The sequence below is a fragment of the Stigmatopora nigra genome, chromosome 4, assembly GCF_051989575.1.
Source record: "Stigmatopora nigra isolate UIUO_SnigA chromosome 4, RoL_Snig_1.1, whole genome shotgun sequence".
Taxonomy (NCBI): Eukaryota; Metazoa; Chordata; class Actinopteri; order Syngnathiformes; family Syngnathidae; genus Stigmatopora; species Stigmatopora nigra.
The window spans coordinates 10,377,861-10,398,474 of NC_135511.1; the positions used below are offsets into that span (position 1 = coordinate 10,377,861).

The 20,614-nt window shown below is 41.9% G+C and overlaps 3 protein-coding genes across 6 annotated transcripts; 2 read left to right on the plus strand and 1 right to left on the minus strand.

Annotated features, from left to right (window-relative positions):
* Window positions 1-227: 227 nt before the first annotated feature.
* On the minus strand, window positions 228-1,369 carry LOC144195188 (Rieske domain-containing protein-like). The gene is made up of 5 exons (XM_077714639.1): window positions 1,194-1,369; window positions 1,060-1,095; window positions 733-981; window positions 590-624; window positions 228-509 (listed from the first exon to the last, which is right to left on the minus strand). The coding sequence occupies exons 3-5, from the start codon at window positions 953-955 to the stop codon at window positions 228-230; spliced, it is 540 nt and encodes a 179-aa protein (XP_077570765.1). The 5' UTR covers window positions 956-981; window positions 1,060-1,095; window positions 1,194-1,369.
* Window positions 1,370-1,555: 186 nt separating this feature from the next.
* LOC144195493 (uncharacterized) lies at window positions 1,556-8,415 on the plus strand. The gene is made up of 15 exons (XM_077715178.1): window positions 1,556-1,845; window positions 2,605-2,690; window positions 2,869-2,960; window positions 3,026-3,466; window positions 3,542-3,704; window positions 3,816-3,913; window positions 4,243-4,455; window positions 4,763-4,850; window positions 4,942-5,063; window positions 5,157-5,262; window positions 5,379-5,450; window positions 5,515-5,624; window positions 5,826-7,781; window positions 7,969-8,062; window positions 8,141-8,415. Exons 3-15 carry the CDS (start codon window positions 2,902-2,904, stop codon window positions 8,279-8,281), a joined length of 3,663 nt encoding a protein of 1,220 aa, XP_077571304.1. The 5' UTR covers window positions 1,556-1,845; window positions 2,605-2,690; window positions 2,869-2,901; the 3' UTR covers window positions 8,282-8,415.
* A 574-nt stretch (window positions 8,416-8,989) lies between these two features.
* On the plus strand, window positions 8,990-19,073 carry LOC144195587 (ubiquitin-associated protein 2-like). 4 transcript variants are annotated; one of them, XM_077715319.1, is made up of 29 exons: window positions 8,990-9,115; window positions 10,408-10,547; window positions 10,863-10,940; window positions 11,016-11,126; window positions 11,214-11,373; window positions 11,589-11,666; window positions 11,787-11,847; window positions 11,992-12,086; window positions 12,313-12,365; window positions 12,457-12,506; window positions 12,586-12,772; window positions 12,907-13,174; window positions 13,485-13,622; window positions 13,716-13,852; window positions 14,027-14,253; window positions 14,347-14,578; window positions 14,672-14,711; window positions 14,797-14,920; window positions 15,048-15,105; window positions 15,219-15,426; window positions 15,495-15,586; window positions 15,768-15,818; window positions 15,936-16,014; window positions 16,128-16,328; window positions 16,406-16,576; window positions 17,337-17,444; window positions 17,775-17,848; window positions 17,962-18,153; window positions 18,362-19,073. In XM_077715319.1, the coding sequence occupies exons 2-29, from the start codon at window positions 10,452-10,454 to the stop codon at window positions 18,455-18,457; spliced, it is 3,465 nt and encodes a 1,154-aa protein (XP_077571445.1). In that variant the 5' UTR covers window positions 8,990-9,115; window positions 10,408-10,451; the 3' UTR covers window positions 18,458-19,073. The 4 variants fall into 4 exon arrangements, with proteins under 4 accessions (XP_077571445.1, XP_077571446.1, XP_077571447.1 ...); XM_077715320.1 differs by having other exon boundaries at window positions 15,771-15,818; XM_077715321.1 differs by having other exon boundaries at window positions 11,992-12,071.
* The last annotated feature ends 1,541 nt before the right edge of the window (window positions 19,074-20,614 follow it).

The following is a 20,614-nucleotide window of genomic DNA, read 5'->3' on the forward strand; positions in this document are numbered from 1 at the left end:
CTCAACACGTATACATTACCGGCTATGTAAAAAGCAATGAAAAGAAGCGGACACTTTGGAATTATTTGATAAGTATTCATGGACAAAATATAATTAACATCACTCTGAGATTCAGATATTTTTTTTACACCAGCAGAGAAGGCCTTGCAGGACCTGATGATCCACCATTGTTGAAAAATGTGTAACATCACATAGTAAAAATAGAGATATATAATCCTCTAGTCTAGTCAGTCTCTAGCTGTTTTTTTAATTTTCATGTTGGTCCTGTATGTGTCACTCTGGTAGTAATCTGATTCGATGGGCTCTTTGGAATCATTCAGTGTGACGTAGACGTTTCCGTTCACTTCAGTGACTTTGTGGACCCGTTGTTTGACACCCTTTGAACGCCAGTGGTATTTCAGAGGTTTGACAGTGGGGTTGTCCACAGCTTGGTAGAGCCCCTCGCCTTCCATCAGAGTGATCTTGTATTTGTGCCACGGACACACTATGCATACGCGCCCGTTGAACTCCTGTTAATAAATGAAAAATAGGGAAAATGATATCATATGGTAATTTAAATAACAAGATTATGCAGGCATTATTGGCTCACCTCAATGTCCCCATTCTCTAAAGCACCGCCTGCATCTATCAACACAAAACAATGTTACTTCACTTTTTTTTCAGATTCATTCATCACATTCTACCAACATATGGGAAGTTATATACTACTGTCTCCAAATGAATGGATCTTACGATAACAGCGCATATCCATGGCGTGGAACTTTCCATCACGGTACACCACGAGGACTTCCCTCTTTTCATTCACCAGCATGGTAATTCGCCCACGTCTAATTATGTCATCACGTTTGCCAACCAAATGAGAAGAAGGTGGAGGACGAAGAGGAAGAGAGGGTGGGCGGAAAGGTAGAGATGATGAAGACTGACAGCTTTTCCGATTCTCCTCATCAGAGGACATCTTGATCAACTGCTGTGAAGTTATTCCTAAAAAATAATTACACAAGTTAACAATCCACTTATAAGACAAAAATACTTGATAACAAGATAACAAACACGACCTACCAATGGTCAAGAATTGAGTGGGCGTTGCCGAGTTCTCTTAAATGGCCAAAGGAAACATACCAATCATTTCTAACTCTGTTTGGATTAAACTTTACGATCGATAGACGCCATTATTGAAATTGGATGGTACGTACATAAGTCTGTGGTTACTGATAGCATCTCACGTAAAAATAACTGCAACAACCGTGGAGTTTTGGAAATATAGATTAGCACAACATTACCGGTGGGCGTGTGATGTGTTACTACTATAATGTGCCGTAGTGAAACACGTTACGGCGCTCAAGATGTGTGTCACTGTCATTATCATCCGTCTGAATATGATTTAGTCATTCTCACTAGTATTAATAATAAACACTTGTCACCCGTAGTTTTCACTTTGTCCTTAGATTAAAACTAGAGTAATATAATTTACAACTTCATAACCATATTGATCCATGCGATCTACATTTCCTTAGACTGTTTGAGCAAGGTAATCTATTTTTATTGGATTATCTTCTTGTCCACGCATATCTCAAAGACGGGCGAGCCGTCGCCATAGAGACCAAACGAATAGAAATACCTTTACTTGTCAACACACATAGTCACAAGGTGGCGATTTTTTGTTTCTTTGTCTATGTAATGTGCTATCTTTACATTTTTGGAGTCAAAAGGCTCGCATATCACTACGCCACTCTATGTCGTCCAATGCACTTTTCGGACATCACCGGACCTCAGAAACGTGTGAACACTTTTTTATCGCCCTTCTTCAGTCATTGTACGTCTTGGTTTTACAAGAAGTTTACGCAGGTAAGTTTATTTATTTCTTCATTTAATCATTGGTTTAATTTGATTAAACTCCTTTCCCAAAATTGATTGTTAGGAGCCTCCATTTATTTTTCCGCCTTATAATAAACAGGAGAAAAAACAATTCATACTAGTTATATTTAAGATAATACACTGCATTGTATTATTAATCTGTCAAAATATGGGTCCCTTTTCCACCTGGGCCTGGTGATTTTAAATCCGAATGTTTTTTTTAATGCAATACCATTGACAATAACACATCCATACATTTTCCATTCCGTTTATCTTCACATGGGATGAGGGGGTGCTGGAGCATATCCCAGTCAACTTTGGGAAGTGGGAAGAAGACACCCTGAATTGGTTGCCAGCAAATTACGGAACAAATAACACAACAAATATTACAATTAATAGTGTGTCGTGAATCTATATCTGTTTTTCATATTGTTTAATATAGATGAAATACACAACACCATAAAATAACAAGTTAAGGGTAACTGCTGCTGCTAAGATTAGTGTCAATTTCATTTCAAACCAGATCAAAAGAAATTTATAAAATTCATGTGACAAATCCTGAATCCATGTTTGACTTACCAAATACTACATGAGATGTGTCTTCTATTTTTCAATGCAAAGCAACTAAAATGAAATGCATTTTCTCATCTGTTGCATGTTTTGGGCTGTAAGAGCCTTTTTTTAGTTTATGAAAACAGGTCCCTGTGGGAAAATGCATTGCTCATATCTTTCTGTGCTTTTTCTTACTAGTTTTGTGATGACAGCGCGGTCAAATGTATTGATCGACAGAAGGCACAAGGGCGGGACATCGTGGGGCACACATCACCATAGCAACAGTACGTGCCCTTAAATCATTTGGATCCACCATCACTTTTGGATTGATATATGAAACAAATTATTATACCATATAATTTGGCTAGAAGTTGCCAACGTTGATTCTCCATACAGCTCAATAGGGTAATTTTGTCAATCATGAACACACATTTTTAATGAAAGAACATTTTCTCTCACCAGGGTCTCTGGAGGTTTGTGTAAGAGCATCCAATCATGTTTCTGAGCCTGTATGAATGCCTCAAGTTGGTGGGCCTGCAGCGCCTTCATGAGCGGTAATCACATTATCTTTAATGTGAATTCAGAGCTCTTTGGACTTATTTCTTGGTGTACTTTTCAGCCTCACTTCCATGGGAATCCGGCACGCCGCCCATCTTCTAGCCCTCACTTCAGAGGACCTGCCCCATCTGGAGATCCATTCACCTGAAGACAATAGGCGTCTATTCAAGCTGCTTCACCTGATCAAAACGCTGCAGAAGGAGGGTCTGACACTAGGCGACGTGACAGAGGATCAAGATGTGTACCGCAAGCGTCCTGCGCAGCACAGCAACCAGGGGGCAGGAATCAACAGACCAGACATTAGTAAACGATTATTTCCATACTCCACTCCACTCTCCACAAAAACTGCCACACACCATCCCCACAATTATGAGCACCCAAAACACAGAGCTGCATTTAAGCGGCACACAGACAAAGCAAGTCATCCAATGCCTGTTTATGAGGCCCAGAGAAAACCAGGGTACAACTACGGGCTGCCTCTCCGGCCTGTTTCCACAAAAAAGTGAGTCCTTATGCAGTCCAGTTAACTCTCTATGTATGGATCATAAAATATGCTTATTGACTTTGTTGTTTGCAGGCAAACCCACGGGCCAAGAATAATCGTTTGTGTGAGAAAAAGATCTCTGACACTCACTGAAAAAAAGAAGGGTCAAGCGGATGTCGTGATAACACCCAGCGCAGAGTGTGTGATTGTGGAAGAAGGCAAAGAAGCTGTGGATCTTTCCCAATACATTTTACAGGTGTGACGAATTGTGTTTTTTCATTTGAAAGCAATGATATGTTTTGTCTCCAAAATCTGTCTCCAGTATGTCGCATTGTCTGATTTGTTTTCATTCTGGCTTTCTTGGTAGCACCCGTTCTACTTTGATCAAGTTTTTGGAGAGTATCATACCAACGAGGAAGTGTATAAGAAAACTGCATATCCTCTGGTGCAGCATATGCTCAATGGGTGAGATGTCACCTTGACCACGGTTTTTCTTTAACATTTTAAAGTTAATCTCAAGTCATTATAAAACTTATTTCTTCTGCCAGAATAGAGATTAATCATGATACTAGCATGGACAAATTGTCATGCTGTTTTAGTTAAATTGTTTCATTCATGTTTTGTATCTCTTTTTTTTTAATTGAGTGATGGATGCTGTAAAACTAATATTTCAGCTCAGTTTGATTTTGTTTGTATTTTATTTGATAATATAATCAGATCACTCCCACCTCTACCATTTTTATGGACGATATTAAATGGTAATAATTAAACAGATGATATATGTGTCTGTGTAGTGGGAAGGCCACTTGCTTTGCCTTTGGCCAGACGGGCGCAGGCAAGACTCACACCATGATGGGTTCCGCTCCCGAGGAGGCAGGTCTATATGTGCTGGCGGTCCATGACATCTTTGCCCACCTATCAAGAACTCACAGCCCATTGTTGGTGTACGTCAGCTTCTGTGAGATCTATTGTCGCCAGCTCTATGACCTCCTCAACAACAGGAAAAGGTACCCCTTTGTCTTTAAATTGACTTATCTTAAAATCCGATCTTACATATTGATCATTTCAGTGGGAAACATGAATTTGCTTAAAAGTCCCTTTTCCTCAAATTAAAATTGTTCCCAAGTATTGTAGTATTCTGTAGATCAAAATGTCAAATATATAAAAAGATCCTAATTTGAAATTGGCAACATTGGAGGATATGGAGTTATAAATTTGAAGTATGAGACCACAGATATAATTTGTTTTTTTTAACCTTTGCTTTTGTAGGGATGGGATGAATGTCACTTAATTTTCTGATCTCCTGTTCCGTAGATTGTTTGTGAGGGAGGATGGCCACAGCGTGGTGCACATTACAGGACTAGTTGACGTCCGAGTAGGCTCAGTCGACTCACTGCTGAAGGTCAACAACATTTTTTTTTCATTGAAAAAAAGTCAACTATCCAAATACATTTAAAATTCCAACTCTGTCCTTTTTGAAATTTTGTTTTAAGGTGATTTCACGGGGTTTAGCTGCACGCAAAAAAAGGGTGAGCGGTGTCAATCCGCTCTCTTCTCGGTCCCACGCCTTGCTTCAGATTCAGCTGCGATCGCCCAACCAGCAGATCTTTGGCAGGTGACGGACTATATATTGTCAGCTTTTTATTGTCGTACTTAATGTATGCTCTGGAACATTCAAAATAATTATCTATAATGGCATATTTTTAAGAATGTGGTTTATCGACTTGGCTGGAAGTGAGCGTGCATCGGACACCACAGCGACTGACTGGCAGACTCGAATGGAAGGAGCTGAGATAAACCAGAGTTTATTGGCTGTAAGCTACAGCACTCTTTCATGTATTTTGATTTATCTGCCAGTTTTCCATTACAAAATTGAGACCTAGAGTTGTCTTGTAGTTGGTCATTACATTTTTTTTGTACACCTCTCCAGCTTAAAGAATGCATTCGCTCCCTTGACCAAGAGCAGCGACACACACCTTTCAGGCAAAGCAAACTCACTCAGGTACCAGGAAATAAATTGCACTCAATGATTTTAAACTCACTAAACTTGATTTATTTTGCTTTAGGTCTTGAAAGATTCATTTCTTGGCAATTCCATGACATGTATGATTGCCAACATTTCACCCGGTCACGTTGCCACAGAACACACTCTGAACACACTGAGATATGCTGACCGGTAAGTGTTCAAAATGGGAAATTATGTTACCGGCATTACCCAACATGGTCCAATCTCTCCATAGGAGTTACTTAAGTTGTGAAATTTGCACTACATGTCTGCATCAGATATTTTTTATATTAACGGCTGTCCGTCTTCTTGTGCCCTGCAATTGGCTGGCAACTAATTCAAAAGTTTTAACATCTGCTTTATTTACCACAGTGTGAAAGAGTTAAGAGGCCATGGTGGAAAATGCACAACGTCTTCCAAATCCAGCAGTGCTGGGAAGAGTCTCCCTAAGAAGCCAAAGATGGGGTCATCTAGATCTTCTTTTAGTGGCGTTTCACCTAGCTCAGGGAAACACCAAGGCTGTGACTTCCAGTCTTCCATTCTTAAAAGCAGCAGAGCCGAAGAGGGAAGAGCAGTAAGAACCAAACACGTCTATGGACTTGTAGGACCAAGGAACTCCCTGGAAAAAGGCGATGTAGGTTACAGTTCTAGCAAAGAAAACGGGAGGTTCGACACGTCTATGGAAGACTCCAGTGAATTACACCAGGAGTCAATGGAAGGAGATCGAGAAGAGTCTGCAATGATAAATGAGGAGATGCAGGAGCACTTGCGCCTATATCACAGGCAGCTACAGATGTTTGTGCCATTCGCTGTCTCGTTGCCTTCCCCAGAGTGCCCGTCCCTCTTTTCCTCGATCTCATCCGCTGGACGTCTCACATCTTCTGAGCCTCCCAGTATGAGAGATGCACAAACTATGTATGACAGTGAGGCTGGAGGATACGATTCATTCAGAGAAGATGAGAGAAGAATTGAACAGATTAGAGCTTTGACTCGTCTGGAACAGGCCAATACTCCGATGGGTGTATCTGTTATGCCCAACTCTCAAGAGAGTAGAGATGACTCACTGGAAATGGATCCTTCACTTGATGGGCTGTGGACCAAATGCTTAATGTCGGTCCACAAGACATTTTGTGGATCTCCACCTGTTCAACTAGGGCATCAAGAGGTGCAATCCACCCATCTCATCTCATCAGTCTGTGAATTTAAGAGTGGAGTCCAAGCTCCCCAAGAACCGAAAAACCTAGCTAGACTGTTAGAAAATACTCAGGAGGTACGCAAATATCTAGGGGAAACCGCCAAAATACCTAATGATGATGCATCAAGCATCTCTCGACTTCAGGCCACTGCACCAAGGGTTCAAGAAAATCGAATCAATAACCATCAGGAGTCATTCAAACATGTAATTAATAAAAACTCAGAAGCCAAGCTCTGGTCTTCCTCGTTTGACTCCAAATATGCAAAAGTCTACAAGGACAAGCCTACACATCCAAAGGAGAAAGGAAGAGAATTCTGCCCTCCGATGAATGTCCAATCTCCCTCTCCTGATGCTGAATGGGACATTAAGTGCACAAGGGAGTCACTAAGACATGCAAGGGGTAAAGACAGAAAATTTTTAATGCAGTCATGTGACACCAAACTAACGAATAAGTATATAATAAATGAGGAACGCACATATGAAAAGAATGAAGATCCAGATGTATGTCTCCCAAATGACATTCAGTCTCTCACATCTGCTAGCAAATTGGCCAAACATTACGAGAAGGAACCGATGCATGCTAATGAGAAATATGACTTTTGGGCTTCACTTTGTGACAGTAAATCGACACCTATGGACTCAGGGGAGTATCTGGCACATTCAAAGAGTAATGGAGACATCTACCTCCCAGTGGACATCCAGTCTCCCACTTTTGACACAAAATTCAACAATAAATATGGTATAGGGTCGAACACACCTAGAAAAAACAATGACCCAGAATTATGCCTTGTGTCTCCCACTTCAGACACAAAATTGGCTTACAAGTACATTAAGGAGCTTCTCAAAGATGCAAAAGATGAAGATGCAGATCTCTGCCTACCAGCAGACCTCTGGTCTCAGACTTCTGATACCAATAATCTTGCGGCACGGACCTTCTGTGTAGCAAAGCAATCCACCTCAGCCACTTTGAATAAGAATGAAACCACCGAACCCAATCTCACCGTTGCTTCAGTACCAAAACCAGAAGACCCCACTAAACCTTTAGAAACAATCCAAATGGATGGGCAAACTGATTTGAACAACCAAAACAGGCCTTTTGACCCAGAGCTTTCCATGACAACAGATAATGTTAAGTAAGTAATCAAAAAACTTAAATTGGTTTAGAAATAAAAAAGAAACCATTGGGACGTTCTCAAAAATTGGTGAATATTTTTAAAAAGCACCTGTATTCAGATGACATATTCTGAGAGAAGTGCAAAATGTTAAGTTTAAAAGATGCAAACTTGTGAGTCGAACCAATTATTCCTTTCTCAATTTAAGATGGCGTGTCATTCAGGCCCATTGGGAGAAACTGAGGAAGATGGAGCCTTTACTTCACGAGGAGCAAAGCCTTCTATGCAAGCAGCCTAATATGGTGAGAGCAGTTCATTTCTGTTTGCTGCAATTGTTAATCTCAAATTTAACTGTCATTGACTTCTTTGACTTTTTTCAGACGTTTTTGGACTATGTAGACAAGCTGGAGGAGATCCAGGATCGCAATGCTCAGTATCTGCGCACCATGAGAACCAAGCTACGATTATATCGTATGACTAGCTCCTTTTCTGAGCCCGACTGCAAAAAAGGGGAACAATAATAAACTTGTGGTTTTAATAAAATGAGGTCGGAAACATGTCATTTAAGATGCTTACTTGTCAACCGGAGAAACAGACTTAGTCAAAATGTATTGTATTTATTTTGAATTAAAATGAATAAAAATATAATTTCAAAGCATTTGCCTTTTTTTTTATACATTAAACATGTTCTTTGTTTTAGGCACACAGTTTATAAAACATCAGACAAAGAATTACATTCATTCTGGGTTCTAACAGTCATTATAACAGATCAATATGACCTATTGATGCCATGGTAATACATTACACAATCATATGTGGGTGTTAAAAATGATATGCATGAAATGTTTACCCACATTACATGTTCAAATTACAGATGCACACTTCACTAACTATATGCTTCATGAATGACCATATTCATTATTTGTTTTGATTACATGAATATTGATGTGATCCATATGCAAATGATAAGAGTAACATAGTTACTCATACATATATTTTTTAGGAAATGCCCCAAAAGAACATAGTAAGGAGGGTGGTGCAGGTGCAAGAACGAAAGCAAAGGGAGATTTTAAGAACTTGCGGTCTACAAAAAAAGGGGATCACAGAGCAGTGTGATTTTGTTTGTTTTAAAGCCCTTTATGCGAGCATGTGTCACTTTTATAAACCTATTTGATTTATATGGCTGCTTCCCGATTGGCGAGGCGGTCGCAATGAGACCAACCCATATTGTTGGTTTACTTCCGACCAATAAAGCTCCGTGACAAAAAAAGACGGAAGTGTTTTGCACAACGGCGAACAACGGCGCGGTGGGTCACGTGACATCTGCTGCTGGGCTGAGCGAAGCGTGTTAGCAGGTAAGGAAAAAAATGGGAGAAAACTACGACTAATAATAATAATGAAGCTAAACGCTTTCAGATTTACGCTCAATGAAGCGATCGGTCGATGATTGAACACGTTTTAGCGTGTTGTCTATCCTTTTTACCCGGATAACCGCAAAATTAGCCAATGTTGCATCTGGACTGTGTGCAGGCCGTTCTGATGCCGGGTTATTTTGTGAGCATTCTTCCGATATGTCTTATATAATTGCCTTGTCACGACATCTCGACAATGTACACGCTTTACATTCCCCTTAGAGGTTTGATTACATCACGTATATTAAGTTGCAAGGGCGCTCCTGTAGGCGCGCCGCTAGTGTTAGCTTCCAATGACTCCATTGGCGGCGTTGTTCTTGACGCACTTTTCTCTGAAAGCCTGGTTTGTTGACAAACTCCCTCTTGATCGTTATACCGCGAAGCCAAACTCATTGCCGATCGACTAACATCAATTCTGTTCGAGATTTGTTTTTGTATGTTTGCGTTTTGTTCAAAAGTGGAAGCAGGTTATTGTGTGAGCGTCGTACTCTCGGGAACAAAGAATGAGTGGCGGCTAAAAGCTAAGCTCAAGTTAAGATCATGTGGACATTAGCCTCTTGTGGCGCGATGTTTTTCCCCCAATAATAGCACGTTCTCATACCATTAAACACCATTAACTCGACATCCTAACATAATTTGTGCTTGATTCATTGTCGAATGTGTACTGCCAATTTGTGTGCCACACTATTATTAATCCCCATCGAATTGATATATATGTATACTTTGACATTGTTGTATAAGGCATTGGTTGCTGGTCACTCATGGTGTTTTTGTGTGTATGACAGCGTCGTAGAGTTAGGGTTGTTGGAAAGATGACACCTTGAATGTCCCCTCTGGGGGTCTAAATTTAACCCTGAGAGGCTGGTGGGTGGGTAACAGATGGAGACATACTCTTACATGGTATAGTCCAACACATGAGCCAACTTGCAAATTCGCTTAAAGGGGACACGCTGTTTGTCACGGTGTTTGAAACTCAAATTCCCAACTATTTTGACACTTAACTTGTAAAAGGTAATTGCTATTGTAAATAGTCAACAAATCTAAGACATGCCACAATGCCAGCAAACAGATATGTCCATCATTCTCTTCCAGTTTTTGGTGTTCCAATAATTGCACATTATAGATCTACATCACCTTTAATTTCAATCAAATGCGGTTTTCATATCCATATCCATCTTGTCATAGCTCATTTTTGTTTTTCAGGAAACTAATTATTCTCTTTTGTTTGTTTCCAGATTTTTTTTCTATTTTGTACATACATTTTTTGTATATACTGTATATGATGACTTCTTTGGTCAGCAACCAAGCCCGAGGAACTCGGGACAAAACGCTGCCCTCCACCACACAGACCACTCATCCACAGAAACAAATACAGGTGGGTTAGCGACATATGTTTAGTGTGCCCCCAAAAAAGTTCTACGGCAGTACTACCTTGACCCAAAGTCACCAAAACTCTTGGCCCTTCTAACAAAGTCTTTAGTTCTATTCCTGTATTAATTAAGAAATCATCAAAATGACTGTAGTGTTCATTTCAAGTCATGTATAAATATTTCATTTCCCAAAATTGTCCTTTTAAGTGTCAGGGTGTTATTTTGACATTGTGATGATATTATTTCTCATAGAAACTAACCCCTAGAGATACAACAGTGCTTATGGGTGATTTTCTCACTAAAGTTTGTCTAATTTCCAGGCAACAGCAGAACAAATGCGCCTGGCCCAGGTGATTTACGACAAAAATGACGCTGTCTTTGAAGGCAAAGTCAAACAGGTATTTAGTGTTTTTATTGTGCACCATGTTTTGAGAAGCATATCATTTACACTGTTTTGCTTCACCCAATTGTAGCTGATTGAGGTTACTGGCAAGACTCAAGATGAGTGCATGGTCGCCCTCCACGACTGTAACGAGGACATCAACAGAGCCATCAATCATTTGTTGGAAAGCACCCCTGACACAGTGGGAACCTCTATTATGTTTGATTGCTGTCCTTATCAGATTGAATGCTTACAATCTTTCTAAATCTGTTTCTTTTTCTCTGAACAGAACTCATGGGAAACAGTCGGTAAAAAGCGGAGCCTAGGGAAAGAGGGAGGTACTGCAGAGGTAAAGGAGAGCCGAGAGAAGAAGGGAGTCGAGCGTGAGGTCAGTCGCGGCCGAGGTGGAGCCAACAGGAGAGGCCGCGGGATTAGCCGAGGGCGTGAAGGTATGGAATGAAACACTTCTTTCTGTTAGGTGTGTTTGTCTTCTGACATGTTTGTCTACTGATTTATTTACCTTTTAAAATGTAATCTGCATTGAATGATTTGTACTTTATTCCTCAAATGCATGGAGACTAGGTATAATCACTCAGTTCTTTGTCTCTGCAAACTGTAACACAAAAACACATTAGTAATGCGAAACCTCGTCTTTGGCTTCCAGGTCGTGTTGAGGAGAATGGCTTTGAGGTAGTGCCCGGAGAGAGAGGGGGAGACCGTGGACGCAGGGGGCGTGGCAGAGGTGACTTGCAATTCTAATAATACTACTATTATTCTACTTCTGCAACTTGCTTCATTTCTCCTGATACTAGACAAGCTAAGGGAAACTTGCATTCACAAAGTACTCTGCATGTATTTTAAGGGGTTGGTGGGCGTGGTCGAGGAAGGGCAGCTGCAGGTGCCAGACTCTCCCAGGCAATGGGGTAAGAAAAACAGTTGTCTAGACAAGTGGTAATGTTCATTTCAAGCATTTGGGAAAAATCTTTCTGAGTCTTTTTTTTTGGAAAAAAATAAGTTGTCCATGCTATTGTCATCCTTGTGGTCATACTCACTTAATTCCTCTGCAGCACCTTCAATCCTGCTGATTACTCTGCCGGTCGCCATGAGAATTGGGATGGTGACGTCAATGAAACTGCTGAGGCACCCGGTAAGATCAGGACAGGTGGGAACAGGAATCTTGTATTATATTTCAGGGGGGGGGGCTGTTTGAAATGATTTTTTTTCATTTGTGTGACCTATCCATCCATTTTTCAAAACTTATCTAATATCTTGTCCAAGCTGCTAATTTTGGATACACCGGTGACTAGTCACCAGCTAATTACAGTGCATACAGCCAGTAAAGGTTTGCATCCAAACCGATCAATTGACAAATTTGTGTTGTTTTTCAGCGGCGTGGGGAGGAAACACAGAAGACTGGATTACAGAAGACTGGAATGAAGACGTAAATATATGGGGACATACGAATCATTTGATTAGATAAATGTTTTTAATTATTTATTAAAGTAATTGTTTTTTCCTCCCTCTTCTCAAAGTTGTCTGAGACCAAAGTTTTCACTTCCTCTTCTACTTCTGGAAATCACAAGTGAGCCCGTCTCCACATGACATACAATCATTAAACATTTTCATTCAGTCAATTTGACCCTCTTATTGCTGTTCATCAGTGTGGACCTGACAGGCCTCCTCCCAAAGCCTGGTGTTTCTGTGGAATCAGACCTTGTTGATGGGCCGTCTGCTGAAGATCTTGGCCAAAGCCTGGTCTTCACAAACTCCCACCACAATGGACGGACAGCAACACACAGCTATGCCCATGCTGCCTCTGGAAGCGCCACCTATGCGCATGCTGCTCTGGTACTAGATTCTAGTTCTAGTAACTAGAACATTTTCAGTCCTTTTGCACTGCTACATGTCAGAATTTTCAAAGGAATAAGCTGAAAAATAACCAATTCATTACAATTGTATTTACACATGTATTTTCTTCTTAGTCTTCAGCCATTACTCCTGGATTAGGGTCTCCAAGCGCACCCAAGCCAGTGCCTCTGTCTGACGCCAGGACAGCAGATCAGCTTAATGGGCCTCGGCTTGGTCAGAGAGTCAGACAGAGCCTGGCTGCTACCTCAACCATCAACGGTAGCGCTTCCAAAGATGTGGTACCTCCAGTGGTACAGCCTGTGGTACAGAACCCCGCCCCTTCACCTTCTGTCGAAATAGCTCCTCAGAGATTGGACAACGGACCTGTAACAGGCCTGCACAGTAAGTTGATAAACTTAACCTTAAAGCAATCTGCCAACTATTCCACAAAAGGCCATAGCGGGTGCAGAATTTAATTCCAACCAAATTAGATGACACCTTCTGCCCCTGGTAATCACGTTAACAAAAGCTGTACTTGGCATTAGTCTTAAAGTAGAATGGTTTGTGAGCGCTAATGGACCCTCAAAAGAGCAAATTTGAGTAAATTTCAGAAATTAGCTGTAATCCTTGGTGTCAAGTGTTTAGGACAGTCAAATTTTTCGCTGTGGTGCATGTGTCACTTTTTTAAAATATTATTTCATGTTTCCCATAGTGGAAATGAAGGTTCAGCCAGAACCCTCCGCTGTGCTCAGCCAGCTAGCACAGAGGCACCAACAATCCTCCATCCTTCCTACAATGGAGCCACGGGTTATGTCCCATTCCCATGGCCCACAAGTGCCCACACCGCCAGGTATGACTCTTTGGTTCCTGCACATTCTTCTATCCATCTGCAGTATATTGAATGTATAGTTTGAATTTACCCACCTGCTTCTTTGTGCTTAAGGTCATGAGTCATCAGTCCTAACTGTAAGAGATGGAGGCTCTCCGGGAATTAAGTTGCCTGGTGTGGATTCTCCTATCACAGAGCCTCCCATGCGACATCTTAAGACACAGAAGCGTAGAGTACTGCCCCCCTCAAAGGTACTAAAATTAACCCACTTTGCAAATGAATAATACAGCGATTCAGCTGTTCATTAACACATTCCAACCCTACTACAAGTTAAAATTAATTTTGTAGTGAGCAAGGGAGTTTTATACCTTTTTAACTGCAAGACAAATGAGTTTATATACCATGCACTTTTTCCTCGTCCTTAGATTCCCTCGTCAGCTGTGGAGATGCCAGGATCAGCAGACATCTCTGGCCTGAAATTTCAGTTTGGTGCATTGGACTTCAGTTCTGAGACAGGCACTGTTGACGTAATCCAAAAGGAGTTGACCCGAGAACAGGGTCCATCGGCACCTCCGGGGGTGATGTCTATCCCTGCTGCAACAGCACCTGCACAGCAGTCACAAAGCTTGTTTTCCAAACCTGCTTCTGTGAGGTAAATTTGCTCATGCCTCGTCTTCAAGATGACCCTGAAGACTTGAATCTATAACTTTTCATTTACAAATATTTTCTCCTGTTATCATACCAGCGAACACATTAGCGGCATACCCACCATGCCGGATGCTGGCTTCCCCTCACCGTCCTTGGGCTTGCCCAGTGCCACAGCTACCCCCTCTCTGGGCCTCCCGGGTGCCGCTGCTCCACCTTCTACGGTGCTACCCCCCGCAAAGCGCATTGAGGGTGGTGTTACCAGATCCCTACCTCCCCACCATCCATTCTCTCCGAGCAAAGAGATGCAGCCATCTGCCCCCAGCCTCACGGTGATGTGACGCATTGTTTCCTAATCTGTGCAAAATGTTGCCCAATTACTGATTACATTCCCCCCCCCCCCCCCCCCTTTTTAATATATATAGAATGGTTACTCTACCATGAAGATACAAAGCACACCGGAAAGTAAGTTGACAATTCAAAACTGTTTAATCCACATTTTAAAAAATGAATTAAATAAAAACAAAATAAATATGTATATATATTTTAGCTGCACAATTGCCAAGAACGGTGAAAACAGAGTCTCCGCTCCTAAATGACGGTGGCCCCACCCACCATGCGCCCTCCACCGGAGTCACAACAGCCAACTTGACACCCGTTCCTTCGCTCAACAGGTAAAGTCAGGCACACTTAATACTGTTTTTTTATTTTGTCGACCGATATTAGTGATGGCTGTTTTATTGGTTTACAACTTCATTGTAACTTCTTTTTTCTTTTAATTGTGTGTACTTTGCTTTCCAGCCATGTGAGCGCCTCTCATTTATCTGGACCTCCCTACACCACTAACTCTTCTGTGCCAGTAAGTCTTCACCTCCGGCTCACATGCCACAGCCAAAATACATTTCAGTAAAATCATTGCTTGTTGTCTCTAAAGAAATCATAGCCTCATCATTTTGTTCCTAATTTCCTCAGGCAACTAATGAGGAGATTGTCTGCGCCAATCCACACACCTTTTCCACTCAGTCAGGCCAGCCGCACAATGCCACTATCTCGTCCCCATTGGCTGTCAGCAGTTCAAACAGTGGTCCGCACCTATCCGGAGCACCAGGACTGAATGGCCCAAGTGGTGGTCTTTCAGCTGCAAACAGCCGCACAGCGCCCCTCCTCACCGCAACCTCTGGTAATGTGAATATCTTCAATATACAAATGAAATAGATTGAACTTCATATCATTTTTTTTTCTCTCTAGGCAAAGCCCCTCCCAATTTGGCCCAAGGCGTGCCCCCTCTTTTGGCCAGTCAATACATCATGGGCCCTGGTGGATTGCTCCCAGCCTACCCGGTAACTAAATGTCTAACACAGTACATTGGTACCACTACTTGTGAATTTAATTTCAATATAATTCAATACACTGTTTATCGATACATAGATTAGGATATCAATGTGTGATGTACAATATATGCAATTGTCTAAAATTGGACAGCAATTATTAAATGATTTTTTTGGGGGGCAATCCCAATAGCAGATCTATGGCTACGAGGAGCTGCAGATGCTGCAGTCCCGTCTTCCCATGGTGAGTTTTATTTTTATTTTTTTTGCAATTCTATGAATGAAGTAGCCCATACAAGCAGTTAAAGTTGATATTGCATATTCAATGTTGTTTATACAATTGGCACTGCTGTTTATGCAGGACTACTATAGTGTAGCATTTCCTGGTACTACGGCCACAATACCTGGAAGAGATGGCCTTGCCAACAATCCTTACTCAGGTGAGTGGCAGTGAGTTTTGTTTGAAAATTGTGGAAACGGAAAAGTATGGAAAAACTAGATGTGAAGTATTTTGGACAACCTCTAAATTTGGCTTTACACTAACATTGTCTAGGTGAGGCGACAAAGTTTGGGAGGAATGACTCTTCATCCCCAGCGCCACCTACCAGCCTGTCCACAGCTGGCGTGCAATCGCAGGCTCAACAGGCGCCACAGGCTGCAACACAGGGACAGGGTCAAGGCCAGAGCCAAGGCCAACAGAACCAAAACCCAGCCTTCCTCAACCCACCGATCCCACCTGGCTATGGCTATACTGGTGACTGAGCGACTGATTACACGTCACTCTCACGCACCATTGAGACCTTTTTAGGAACCCATATTACTTGTGTTTAGGTCTGCCATACTACCCGGGCATGCCTGGTGTCCCCTCGGCCTTCCAGTATGGCCCCACCGTCTTTGTGCCTCCTACTTCAGCCAAACAACCCGCCATGGGCTTGGCCAACCCTTCCAATCAGTACCACCAACAGCATCAGCCTACTTATGGACAGCATGCCTATGGCACAGGTGAGACACACTTTTGACAATTACTATTTTTGTTAGAAAAATAAAAATCCTTTCACCAATGACTTTGCTCATTAGAGGACTTGAGTAGTAGTGCAACCAGACCTGGACGATAAAACGCTGACTGTAAATATCGTCAAGTTTTATAAACAGTAAAATATTTTGATAAGTTGATAAATATAAATCATAATCACAGCACAAAGAACGGGGGCGCTTATGCGACATGAACGCTAGTTCCAGACTATTACGCAGCCAAAATGAGTGGGTGAGATGCAGGACAGCACTGAGCCAACCCACTAAAAGATCCAACTCTCTGTCGTGTACTTTATCTGTACCTATGAATACATGTGAGGCACACCTGAGAAGAAACACGGTTGACTGAACCATGGCAGCACTCAACATAGGTTACTTTTATTGTGAAATCATTTAGCAGAAGTGCAAGGCAATGCATAGCTTTTAGTCCATTTCTAATTTTATTTTATTATTTTGCAAGGTTAATTTTTCTACTCTGCATGATTGTTGGGTTTTCGGGCCTCTTCATGTGTGTATGTGTGTGCAGGTGCACGTGTGTTAACTTTTTGATGCATGCATAGCTCAATGCCCACCACCACCATCACCACTGTTTGGCTCAATATAGACACAGCTGCCATTGTAGTCAGGTTACCTTACTGCCTTTCTCCCCTCCTTCCCTCTTCCACCTCCTTCACATTTTCTATCCTATCTGCTCCTCTCCCTTCTTCTTGACTTCCTCTTGCTCCTTCAGCCTTTGACGACCTGTCTCAAGCCCATGCTGGGGAGTACAATAAGGGAGGGTACGGCGGCTCTGCCCAATCTCAAGTCGCCAAATCGGCGGGCAGCGGCCCAGGGAAAGGTACAGGTGGCACGCACACGCAAACATATACTGTGTATATCTATATTTATATCAAGTCAGTGGGCGTTCAAAAAGGAACACATGAAAGGAGGCTGAATGTGTATGTCTGTGATTGCATGTCATCCACATGGTAGAAGCAGACTGCTTCAAGCTTGCGCACTGGCTAATTTTAATCGGCGCCTTCCAACTGGCTGACCTTTCCCCAAGACCTGATGTCCCACAACAGTTTTTTTTGTTATATTCCAGAACCTCCACCCCCTATTGATTTTCTACCCGAGTGTCACCGTCATGTCATTCTTGGTAAAGACTCACTTTCTTTCCTGCTTACAGCACCAGGATTGTCTGGATCTGGGAGCAGTGGTGGCGTACCAGAGATGAATCCATCCATTTACAACAAAACACAGGTGACTACAACCTCTTCTAAACGCATTTTTAAGTAAAGATACCACTGTAATCAGGGTCGCCAAAAAAAAAAAAGAGTCCATTGATTTCAACTCAAACTTTTTTTTTTCACCAGTCATTTGACAAGCAGGGTTTCCACACGGGGACACCGCCGCCTTTCACCCTTCCCTCGGCCCTGGGCGGCGCTGGACCCATGAACCCTGGGGGAGCGCCGGGCTACGCGCCAGGACATTTTCTGCACATCTTGCCTCCGCATCAGCAGCCCCATTCGCAGTTGTTACACCACCACCTCACACAGGAAACACAGGTATGACAAATAGCATATGCATTCATCATTTGTTGGCAATGTGTATAAAACAAATTCACCTTTATAACTTAGTTGATATTTTAGAAATGCCTTTATTTCAGCATAGTGACTATTTAACTATATGCTACAATAGCTTTCCCAGGAATCTGAAGTTTTCTGAAAGGCATCCAAAACGGCAACGATTTTTCTCTTTCTACTTCCCCGTCAGGGTGGTCCGGGACAGCGTGGCCCGTCGAGCGGCATGCAGCAGAAAAGCCAAGGCAGCAAGTCTAGTTATGGCAGCTCTCCCTACTGGGGCAATTGAGGATTGCTTCAAATTCCCTCACAAGACCCTGAACCCGACCCCCCCTTTTTTCTGCTAAAAGGAACAAAAAGGAAAGATACATACACACACATACGCACACATACATTCACACACACACACACACAAGCAGCCAAACGTGCCCTGACCTTGCCCCCACCTCAAACAAGTCCTCATTTGGTTCTCTTCCTTCCCCACCTCCAAATTGATTGTACCTGTAAGATATTTATGTATGTATTTATATAAATATAGATATATATTATATAAATATACTGTATATGTAATAGTAGAACTTGGTCTGGTTGCTACATTGCTGAAGGACTTCTTTTCGGGTTAGAGTTTGAACACTGCTGGAAGAGAAAGTTACAGGGAAAAGAAACAAACTGAGACCACAACCGCACTGATTGATACATGAGGGCTGTTCTGGTGGGGGTCAGGTGCAACTACTGCATTTTTTGTTGTTTTATATATACAGTTCACACAACGCCCCAATCTTCATTTTGTATGCTACCTTTTTCACCCGTGTCTAAGACACCACCCGCCAACCCAAATCTTATTTTAATTTAATTTTAATCCTCAAAGCCCTTCAAATAAACGTTCTGAGATGTTGGAAGTTTAATTTGACTCCTGTCTTGAGTTTTCCCCTATAGGGATCAATCACATAGGTGCAAATGTACTCCGTTAAACGTCCAATCCATTTTGACTTGGCGTGTGAATGCGACTGTTTGGTATCCCGTGTTGAAACTTGACTCATTGCTAGCCTTGGGACTGAAAACTATTAGGCAACTAAAAAATGTGCAAGTACCCCCGTTAAAAAATAAGCATTAGACTGAATTTGGGGGGAATATTTGGCCCAAAATCCAGGAAACTGAAATGATTTTAAACTACAAATTTTGGAAAATGGCTGGCTCATACGTAATGAGCAGCCAGCAAATGTTATTAATGCAAGCGGTACTTCACGCTGAAGGAAAAGCAAAATGGGGGCTAACTTGACAAAGTGGGCCGTTTACAGAATCCTCCACAGAATTCTAGTCTGTACACTAAGTCCAGAGCCACTAGATGACAGTATAACTTCAAATGTGACACAACACCTGCTGCAGAAAACAATTGGTTTTTGGATTGCGCGTTGAATAAACGCGAGCATAAGCCATGCATGATGTGGAAAGAGTGGGGTTTTTGCAACACAAGTAATGGGTCAAACACATGATGCACTTTGTTATTGCCCCCAAGCGGGACAGGAATGTCCCTCAGTTTGTTGACATTTTGTTGGGGTTCAGAGGGTTCACTTGCTTCGAGGATTTGGTGGCAGGGGGGTGTCCGTTTAGTCTACTTCTCAAGACCTGGAAACAAAAAAACTCAATTTGTTACTTCCTTTCTTCCCTTTCATCTCCATCTTGGAATGGGAGAATGTGGCCTGACACGCTTGTCGTGTTCATCGGCTGCAGGAATTGAGCCGCAATTAGCACGGCCCTCCCGGCTTTTTGGGACGAGGTGTGTATGTGGGGGGATGTCAATCAACGGTGAATGGGCAGATAATAGCTGGTGCATTCCAGAATGATAGCGTTTAGTCAGCTGTGACCTGGGTTGCACGGCTTAGGGGGTGAATGGAGGGACTCGGGGGGGATTCCGAGGGCAGTTTGGACATGATACCTCGAGTTAATAAGAAAAGAAAAAAGAACTTCAACACAACATGATCTGCTTTGTAATGCTGAATGAAAATAAATGTGTTGAAAATTTAGGTAACTACAGCTAAGGCCTGAAGAGGCAAAAAAAGGTAAAAAGCACCACAGTATGATCTATTTATATAATATATATCCGTGTTTATGTGCATATATACAGTATATGCATGTGGATATATATTTTGTATATCTGTATTTAGGAATGCTTTTATTTTGTTGCTATGGATCTTTATATCCATATGTAATTAATACCTATGTATGCATATACTTTGGTGTCAATTTCCTCTGCCTAACAGCAACTATAATGGATCTTTTACATTTCCTCACATCTGCCCCTCAACGATGTCAGAATTTGTGAAACAAAATGAACACTGTGTAAAGGTTTGTTTCTTAGTGTAGTTTGAGTTATCTTGTTTACTTGTTTGCATAATATTTGAGTGGGTCGAGGATTGTTTTTGTTTGTGTTAGAGATAAATATTTA

Coding starts and splice junctions, on each gene's coding strand:
- LOC144195188 (XM_077714639.1), bottom strand. CDS start 955: ATGTCCTCTGATGAGGAGAATCGGAAAAGCTGTCAGTCTTCATCATCT. Junction 625..732: donor CATGGATATGCGCTGTTATC/GTAAGATCCATT, acceptor TTGTGTTGATAG/ATGCAGGCGGTGCTTTAGAG. Junction 510..589: donor TAGAGAATGGGGACATTGAG/GTGAGCCAATAA, acceptor ATTTATTAACAG/GAGTTCAACGGGCGCGTATG.
- LOC144195493 (XM_077715178.1), top strand. CDS start 2,902: ATGTTTCTGAGCCTGTATGAATGCCTCAAGTTGGTGGGCCTGCAGCGC. Junction 5,263..5,378: donor TAAACCAGAGTTTATTGGCT/GTAAGCTACAGC, acceptor ACACCTCTCCAG/CTTAAAGAATGCATTCGCTC. Junction 7,782..7,968: donor ATGACAACAGATAATGTTAA/GTAAGTAATCAA, acceptor TCTCAATTTAAG/ATGGCGTGTCATTCAGGCCC.
- LOC144195587 (XM_077715319.1), top strand. CDS start 10,452: ATGATGACTTCTTTGGTCAGCAACCAAGCCCGAGGAACTCGGGACAAA. Junction 14,712..14,796: donor GATACAAAGCACACCGGAAA/GTAAGTTGACAA, acceptor TATATATTTTAG/CTGCACAATTGCCAAGAACG. Junction 15,427..15,494: donor CCTCCTCACCGCAACCTCTG/GTAATGTGAATA, acceptor TTTTCTCTCTAG/GCAAAGCCCCTCCCAATTTG.